This window comes from Oncorhynchus mykiss, chromosome 7 (assembly GCF_057628025.1).
Source record: "Oncorhynchus mykiss isolate SJ-2025 chromosome 7, ASM5762802v1, whole genome shotgun sequence".
NCBI classification, from domain to species: domain Eukaryota; kingdom Metazoa; phylum Chordata; class Actinopteri; order Salmoniformes; family Salmonidae; genus Oncorhynchus; species Oncorhynchus mykiss.
Genome location: NC_143028.1, coordinates 68,104,384 through 68,114,350, shown reverse-complemented (window position 1 = coordinate 68,114,350; position 9,967 = coordinate 68,104,384). Strand labels below are relative to the sequence as shown.

General features: G+C 43.9%; 1 protein-coding gene across 1 annotated transcript in view; it reads left to right on the top strand.

Moving 5' to 3' along the window:
* Nucleotides 1-1,249: 1,249 nt before the first annotated feature.
* The window catches only part of LOC110528472 (syntaxin-18), a 45,825-nt gene continuing 37,107 nt past the window's right edge, over nt 1,250-9,967 (top strand). Inside the window, exon 1 of the mRNA XM_021610563.3 lies at nt 1,250-1,866. Within this exon, the coding sequence (XP_021466238.1) occupies nt 1,714-1,866 (153 nt within the window). The 5' untranslated portion in view covers nt 1,250-1,713. The remainder of the gene's footprint in view (nt 1,867-9,967) is intronic.

The following is a 9,967-nucleotide window of genomic DNA, read 5'->3' as shown; positions in this document are numbered from 1 at the left end:
GTGGTATATAGCCAATATAGCATAAAAACAGCCCTTAGCCGTGGTATATTGGCTATACATCACACCCCCTCTGGCCTTATTGCTTAAATATATGTCACTTTTTTTTAAATATATAAGGCCATATATTACTTTTCCATATGGGATAATACTGTGAAATTGTTTAAATTACGATAATTAACTTTTAGTTTAAGATCTGTTTGAAAAGACTGCCTAAAATGTCAGTCTGTTTAGGTGGGGATGGAGTTTTGGCCTGCTTTGTGACATCACCAGGTGGTAAATGAGTTAATAGACCGATAAGAAAGAGTTTTAAACCTCTCTGCCAATTGATTGATTGATTTTATTTGTCAGTTAAAGAAAATACATATATATACATACAGTACAAAGAATATAACAGCTAGTTTTCGTATTTCCTCTCCCTACTCAGACCACTCCCAGACAGTCCTAGCTAAGTTTTTGCATGAGAAATTGCTCTTGCTAAGAAGCTTCTTTTTTTTATTTACTATTTTGATTGAAAATAATTATAGTAAGGTACTTAATTGTTACTCAGAAACGATTTAATATTGAGATAAAAACGGATGCATTGGGCCTTTAATAAAAAAAAATCTGTCCAACATATTAAGGCCACCACAGGTGGCTGCTGGAACCTTAATTGGGGAGGACGGGCTCATAGTGTCTCGAATGGAATCAATGGAATGGTATCGAACACATCAAACTCTCTCCATTCCAGCCATTATTATGAATTATCGTCCCCTCGGCAGCCTCCTGTGCAGGAAGGCCACACTTGTATTGGCCTAATAGTCAGCAACTACCTGCACATCGCAAATATGATATTGAAACGGACCATTGATCCTATATATGGATGCTTTGTTTCTCGTGTTCTTTTTCTCATGTTTATTTATTGTGTGTTTTTGTTCCACCTTATGTTATTTTTTAGTGATACATTGATATTGTTTACTGCATTGTTTGGTTTGGAGCTTGCAAGAAAAGCATTTCACTGTATTTATTCATGTCACATTAAAACTTGATACATTAACTATTCCTTGAAAGGATACATCTCTGCCTCCCACTGAACACATTTATAATATCTGAACCTACTGGAGTAAAACTAGCTAAGTCCATTCATTCTATTATTTTCTTATTTTGATCCCTAAATAGTATTTCACTGGAATACTGCTAACTTTAGTACCATGATCTCATACTTGTCTCAAACACGCCCATGTGTCGCAAAAATATGACGTCAATATTGCTTACATGTCTGAGGGAGTTCTATTACGCGGGTTCAACCGGGCAATGTTCCTTACCATCATCGGGTGAAAGCGGTGAGGTAATCTTAGCAGTTCGGTAATGTTGTTGACAAGGCAGCATGGTGCATCGTCCAGAAACATATAACATCTCTTTTCCATAAAACACATGTTTGAATTGTCAAACTATTTTTCTTTGGGAAGATAAAACGTTTTTTTCAAAAGCAGTCACTTTTGCATGTGAAAACACAGAATCCTGCTCATTACATAATTTTGTTTTGAGCCGATTTCGCTATCGGACAGAGCAGGGCACCCCAACGGTACCTGGCTCAAGCCCGGGAGGCAGGCCGTTTCCTTATCGAATGGGATCAACTTTCAGCCAGTGAAAATCAAACCAACACGGGCGCCCGCTTGAAATTAATCGAACCTCCTCTCTGTGTTGACAGTGGACCTCCTCGGTGTTACTAACATAATGGCTGTTGATATAACTTTACTGTTCAAAGCCAGTGTAAAAACGGTCAAAACCCGAAATAAAGCTATGGGAGTAGTGTTTGATTTGCCTAAAGATGAAATATTCAAGAAGAGCAGACCGAATAACGGATTTTCTCTCAAGGCGAAAGAAGTGGTGAGTGTCCATTCACTGGCAACACTGCACTGGCTAATGTTAGACTTGCTAACCAGTTCATTTAGCTAGCTAAGATATTTGTTGTTGTAATTTATTTCCATAACATTTGTAGCTATAGACGGGGGAAATAAAATGTAGGTAAATCAATAGAGTTCGGTTGCCGTTACAGGTAACGTTAGCTAACTTGTCGACTAACTAACGTTAGCTAAAGGTTTCTTAACTAGCTTAGTCATGAACATTTCCTAGCTAACCAACGTAGATGGCTATCTAATTTAGGCCTAAAGTTAGGTCTATGATGTGCTCTTAGTCATGAACGTTTCCTAGCTAACCAACGTAGATGGCTATCTAATTTAGGCCTAAAGTTAGGTCTATGATGTGCTCGCTGCTTATATTATTTGACCTCTAACTTGCTAAGTTACCAAACAAATACAACGTTGCTCAAACGTTCAGTACTTTGCATGTAACTAATTAGCTACCTGGCAACATTTGACAGGTTAGTGGTGTCTTCCAGAAAGATAAACAAGACGAGCTGTGGTTTAACGTGACCACGCCCCCGAGTAGGGTACAGCATTAGTGCACTCCTGCTACTCCCATGTAATTAGCCTTACTTTGGCGGTATCCTGAGTAAACTACTGACACATTATTTTTTTATTTTCAACAAACGTTTTCAGAAGCCTCATTTGTCTTTATTAACATACTTGGCTGTCACAACAACTAATAATTAGCATGACACTTATTCTGCCACTCTCTGGGGAGGTTCCCATTGCTTGGAAGGCAGCCATTGTGTGTCCTTTATTTAAAGGGGGAGGTCAGGCTGATCCTAACTGTTATAGGCCAATTTCTATTTTGCCCTGATTATCAAAAGTGTTGGAAAAACTTGTCAATAATCAACTGACTGACCTCCTTGATGTCTATAGTATTCTCTCAGGTATGCAATCTGGTTTCCGCTCAGGTTATGGATGTGTCACTGCAACCTTAATAGTCCAAAATGATGTCACCATTGTCCTTGATTCTAAGCAATGTTGTGATGCTATTTTTCACTTTGTCAAAGCTATTGATGCGGTAGATCCTTCCATACTTGTGGACCTTCAAAACAAAGGTCATGTGGTTTGGTAAGAAGAATGCCCCTCTCCCCACCGGTGTGATTACTACAGCTGAGGGTTTAGAGCTTGAGGTAGGCACCTCATACAAGTAGTTAGGAGCATGGCTAGATGGTCCGCTGTCCTTCTCTCAGCACATATCAAAGCTGCAGGAAAAGGTTAAATCTAGACTTGGTTTCCTCTATCGTAGTCACTCTTTCACCCAAGCTGCCAAACTAACCCTGATTCAGATGACCATCCTACCCATGCTTGATTACGGAGATGTCATTTATAGATCGGCAGCTAAGGATGCTCTCGAGCGGCTAGATGTCCTTCACCATTTGACCTTCAGAGACCACATCACTGCTCAGTATACTCCTCTGTAAATCTCTGTATACACCTCGGAAGACCCACTGGTTGTTGATTATTTATAAAACCGTCTTAGGCCTCACTCCCCCCTATCTGAGATATCTACTGCAGCCCTCATCCTCCACATACAACACAATTGTTTTGCCAGTCACATTCTGTTAAAAATGCTGTGCGGTAGCAGAGAGAACAGTCTGACTTGGGTGACTGGAGTCTGTCAATTTTTAGGACCTACCTCTGACACCGCCTGGTATAGAGGTCCTGGATGGCAGGAAACTTTGCCCCAGTGATGTATTGGGCCGTACACACTACCAACTGTAGTGCCTTTCGATCGGAGGCCGAGGAGTTGCAATACAAAGCATTGATGAAACCAGTCAGGATGGTGCAGCTGTAGGATGAGGACCCATGCCAAAACTTTTGTCTCCTGAGGTGGAATAGGCTTTGTCATGCCCTCTTCACAACTGTCTTGGTGTGTTTGGACCATGATTGTTTGTTGGTGATGTGGACACCAAGGAACCTGAAGCTCTCAACCTGCTCCACTACAGCCCCATCGAATAGAAGGGGGTTATACTCGGTCTTCCTTTTCCTGTAGTCCACAGTCCTCTCCTTTGTCTTGATCATGTTGAGGGAAAGGTTCTTATCCTGGCACCACACGGCCAGGTCTCTGACCTTGTCCCTATAGGCTGTCTCATCGTTGTCCGTGATCAGGCCTACCACTGTTGTGTCATCGGCAAACTTAATCATGGTGTTGGAGTTGTGCCTGCCCATGCATTCATGAGTGAACAGGGAGTACATAAGGGGACTGAGCGCGCAGCCCTGGGGCGGTACCCGTGTTGAGGATCCGGATGGCGGATGTGTTGTTACCTACCCTTACCACCTGGGGGTGGCCCGTCAGGAAGTCCAGTTTACAGTTGCAGAGGGAGGTGTTTATTCCCAGGGTCCTTAGCTTAGTGATGAGCTTTGGGGGCACTATGGTGTTGAATGCTGAGCTGTAGTCAATGAATAGCATTCTCACATAGGTGTTCCTTTTTCCAGGTGGGAAAGGGCAATGTGGAGTGCAATAGAGATTGCATCATCTGTGGATTTGTTGGGGCGGTATGCAAATTGGAGTGGGTCTAGGGTTTCTGGGTATAATGGTGTTGATGTGAGCCATGATCAGCCTTTCAAAGCACTCCATGGCTACAGACGTGAGTGTTACGGGTCGGTAGTCATTTAGGCAGGTTACCTTTGTGTTCTTGGGCACAGGGACTATGGTGGTTTGCTTGAAACATGTAGGTATTACAGACTCGGCCAGGGACAAGTTGAAGTTGTCAGTGAAGACAGTTGGTCAGCACATGCTCGGAGTACACATCCTGGTAATCTGTCTGGCCCTGTGACCTTGTGAATGTTGACCTGTTTAAAGGTCTTACATCGGCTACGGATAGCGTGAGGACAGTCATCTGGAACAGCTGATGCTCTCATGCTTGTTTCAGTGTTGCTTGCCTCGAGGTGAACATAGAAGTATTAGAAGTATTTTAGCTCGTCTGGTAGGCTTGTGTCACTAGGCAGCTTGCTGCTGTGCTTCCCTTTGTAGTCTGTAATAGTTTGCCAGCCCTGCCACATCCGACAAGCGTCGGAGCTGGTGTAGTACGATTCATTTTTAGTCCTGTATTGATGCTTTGCCTGTGATGGTTTGTCGGAGGGCACAGCGAGATTTCTTATAAGCTTCCGGGTTAGAGTCCCACTCCTTGAAAGCTGCAGCTCTACGCTTTAGCTCAGTGTGGATGTTGCCAGTAATCCAGTGGCTTCTGGTTGGGATATGTACATACAGTCACTGTGGGGATGACGTCATCTATGTACTTATTGATGAAGCCAGTGACTGATGTGGTGTTCTCCTCAATGCGATCGAAAGAATCCCTGAACATATTCCAGTCTGTGCTAGCAAAACAGTTCTGTAGCTTAGCATCTGCGTCATCTGACCACTTCCTTATTGACCGTGTCACTGGTGCTTCCTGCTTTAGTTTTTGCTTGTAAGCAGGAATCAGGAGGATAGAATTATGGTCAGATTTGCCAAATGGAGGACGAGGGAGTACTTTGTACGCGTCTCTGTGTGTGGAGTAAAGGTGGTCTAGAGTTTTTTTTTTTTTCTTTTCTTTTTCTCACTGGTTGCACATTTAACATGCTGGCATTCAAGTCCCCAGCCACTAGGAGCGCCGCCTCTGGATGAGTGTTGGTTGCTTATGGCCGTATACAGAGTGCGGTCTAAGTGCCAGCATCAGTTTGTGGTGGAAAATAGACAGCTACAGAGGATATGCATGAAAACTCTCTTGGTAGATAGTGTGGTCTACAGCTTATCATGAGATATTCTACCTCAAGCAAGCAAAACCTAGGCACCCCGACCTATGTCCCCGATGTCTGTCTCTTTCTCCTGCGAATGATGGGGATGAGGGCCTTGTCGGGTGTCTGAAATAAATCCTTTGCGTCTGACTTGTTGAATAAATATTATTCTTCCAGTACGAGGTGAGTAATTGCTTTCCTGATATCTAGAAGCTCTTTTCGGTCATAAGAGACGGTAGCTGAAACATTATGTACGAAAAAACACGCACAATAGTACAATTGGTTAGGGGACCATAAAACGGCAGCCATCTCCTCCGGCGCCATTGTCTCCCCCGGGTCGCTCCTCTTTCAGTTCGCTGCAGCTAGCAGCGAACTGAAAAGACTGGACCGGTTTATCTCCATCTCTTTATTCAAAGACTCAATCGTGGACACTCTTCCTGACAGTTGTGGCTGCTTTGTGTGATGTATTGTTGTCTCTAACTTCTTGCACTTAGTTGTGCTGCTACCATGTTGTCATGTTGTCTTGCTACCATGCTGTGTTTTCATGTGTTGCTGCCATGCTATGTTATTGTCTTAGGTCTCTGTTTATGTAGTGTTATGATGTGTGTTTTGTCCTATATTTTTATTGTATTTTTAATCCCAGCCCCTGTCCCCGCAGGAAGCCTTTTGCATTCTGGTAGGCCGTCATTGTAAATATGAATTTGTTCTTAGCTGACTTGCTAGTTAACATTATATTTTTTTACGTTATTTATCTGACATGCTAACACTGACAGTAAATATAGTAAATCTGTCGTATTATACATACGTCACTGTTTGTTTACCCCTAGCTTTTTTGCCGGGAAGCTGACTTTAGCTGGCTGACTAGCGAAATAAATTTGTATTGATCTATTTCGCTAATCTTTTTTTCTTCTTTTTTTTTTCTTTTCTCCGCTAGTCTTAGATTTGTCACGTAACTACTTCCAGTCTTTGCCTGCCCTTGAACGGTCTAGGTATTTAGAAAAGTTGATTCTTCCAACAGTGTAGCCATATCTAACAAGTAATATCTAACAATTACACAAAAAAATACTTAATACACACAAATCTAATTAAGGAATGGAATAAGAATATATAAATATATGGGTGAGCAATGTCAGAGCGGCATAGGCTAAGATGCAATAGATAGTATAGAATACAGTATATGACATGAGTAATGCAAGATATGTAAACATTATTAAAGTGACTAGTGTTGCATTTATTAAAGTGCCCAATGGTTACAGGTCTGTATTTAGGCAGCAGCCTCTCTGTGCTAGTGATTGCTGTTTAACAGTCTGATGGCCTTGAAATAGAATCTGTTTTTCAGTCTCTCTGTCCCAGCTTTGATGCACCTGCACTGATCTCGCCTTCTGGATGGTAGCGGGGTGAACAGGCAGTGGCTTGGGTGGTTGTTGTCCTTGATTATCTTTTTGGCCTTCCTGTGACATCAGGTGCTGTAGGTGTCCTGGAGGGAAGGTAGTTTGCTCCCGGTGATGCGTTGTGTAGACCGCACCACCCTCTGGAGAGCCCTGCGGTTGTGGGCGGTTCAGTTGCCGTACCAGGCGGTGATACTCTCAATTGTGCATCTGTAAAGGTTTGTGAGGGTTTTAGGTGACAAGACAAATTTCTTCAGCCTCCAGCGGTTGAAGAGGCGCTGTTGGGCCTTCTTCACCACACTGTCTGTGTGGGTGGACCATTTCAATTTGTCAGTGATATGTACGCCGAGGAACTTAACTTTCCACCTTCTCCACTTCTGTCCTGTCGATTTGGATGGGGGGGTGCTCCCTCTGCTGTTTCCTGAAGTCCACGATCATCTCCTTTGTTTTGTTGAGTGAGAGGTTATTTGCCTGACACCACCTGGGGCCGACCTGTCAGTTAGTCCAGGAACCAATTGAATGGGATGGGTTGATGCCCAGGGCCTCAAGCTTGATGATGAGCTTGGAGGGTACTATGGTGGTGAATGCTGAGCTATAGTCAATGAACAGCATTCTTACATAGGTATTCCTCTTGTCTAGATGGGATAGGGCAGTTTGATGGCGATTGCATTGTCTGTGGACCTATTGGGGTGGTAAGCAAATTGAAGTGGGTCTAGGGTGACCGGTAAGGTGGAGGTGATATGATCCTTGACTAGTCTCTCAAAGCACTTCACGATGCCTGGTCATAACGTTGGTAAGTTGTGGTCGCACTTATATCCAATAGTTCTTCCCGGCTGTATGTAATAGCAGTTGAGATTTTCTGGGCTAATAATGTAAGAAATAATACATACAAAAACGAAATACTGCATAGTTTCCTAAGGACTCGAAGTGAGGCGACCATCTCTGTCGGCGCCATCTTAGAACTTCACTGGACTTTATGGAAATGGAAACCATATATCCTGAGACTGCATTTATTCTAGCTGGGGATTTTAACAAAGCAAATTTGAGGAAAAGGCTACCTACATTCTATCAGCAAATCGACTGTAGCACACTGGAAAAACACTGGACTATTGTTACTCTAACTTCCGTGACGCATACAAGGACCTCCCCTGCGCCCCCTTCGGCAAATCTGACCATGACTTAATTTTGCTCCTCCCTAGCTATAGGCAACAACTCAAGCAGGATGTACCCATGCTCAGGACTATTCATCTCTGATCTGACCAATCAGAATCCACGCTATAAGATTATTTGATCACGTGGACTGGGATATGATATATCGATGTGTATAGGAAATGTTGTACCCACTGTGACTATTAAAACCTAACCTAACCAGAAACCGTGGATAGATGGCAGCATTCGCAAAAACTGAAAGCGTGTACCACCGCATTTAACCATGGCAAGGCGACTGGGAACATGGCAGAATACAAACAGAGTAGTCATTTCTCTCTGCAAGGCAATCAAACAACCAAAATGTCAGTATAGAGACAAAGTGGAGTCGCAATTTAACAGCTCAGACACGAGATGTATGTTGCAGGGTCTACAGTCAATCACGGACTACAAAAAGAAAACCAGCAACACGGACATCGACGTCTTCCTTCCAGACAAACTAAACACCTTCTTTGCCCGCTTTGAGGATAATACAGTGCCACCGAAACGGCCTGCTAACAAGGACTGTGGGCTCTCCTTCTCTGTGATAGACGTGAATAGGGCATTTAAATGTGTTAACCCTCGCAAGGCTGCCGGCCCAGACGGCATCCCTAGCCGCGCTGTTAGAGCATGCACACACCAGCTGGCTGGTGTGTTCACGGACATATTCAATCTCTCCAATATCCCAGTCTGCTGTCCCCACATGCTTCAAGAAGGCCAGCATTGTTCCTGTACCCAATAATGCAATTGTAATTGACTATCGCCCCGTAGCACTCACTACTGTCATCATGAAGTGCTTTGAGAGACTAGTCAAGGATCATATTACCTCCACCTTACCTGTAACCCTAGACCCACTTCAATTTGCTTACCGCCCCAATAGGTCCACAGACGATGCAATCACCATCACTCTGCCCTATCCCATCTGGACAAGTAGAATGCCAATGTAAGAATGCCGTTCAAATATATTTTTCAAATGTATTTATAAAGCCCTTTTTACATCAGCTGATGTCACAAAGTGCTGTACAGAAACCCAGCCTAAAACCCCAAACAGCAAGTAATGCAGGTGTAGAAGCACGGTGGCTAGGAAAAACTCCCTTGAAACGCCGGAACCTAGGAAAAAACCTAGAGAGGAACTAGGCTATGAGGGGTGGCCAATCCTCTTCTGGCTGTGCCGGGTGGAGATTATAACCAAACATGGCCAAGATGTTCCAATGTTCGTAGATGAACAGCAGGGTCAGATAATAATAATCACAGTGGTTGTAAAGGGTGCAACAGGTCAGCACCTCAGGAGTAAATGTCGAACCTGAGGGGGGCGCCAACCCCCCCGGACAACAAGATCACGTCAGTGACGCAACCAACTCAAGTGACGCACCCCTCCTAGGGGCGGCATGGAAGAGCACCAGTAAGCCAGTGATTCAGCCCCTGTAATAGGGTTTGAGGCAGAGAATCGCAGTGGAGAGGAACCGGCCAGGCAGAGACAGCAAGGGCGTTTCTTCTCTCCAGTGCATTCCGTTCACCTTCACATTCCTGGGCCAGACTACACTCAATCCTAGGACCTACTGACGAGATGAGTCTTCAATAAAGACTTAGAAGTCGAAACCGGGTCTGCGTCTCTCACATGGATTGGCAGACCATTCCATAAAAATTGAGCTCTATAGGAGAAATCCCTGCCTCCAGCTGTTTGCTTAGAAATTCTAGGGACAGTAAGGAGGCCTGCGTCTTGGGACCGTAGCGTAGGTGTGTACGGCAGGACCAAATCGAAAAGAT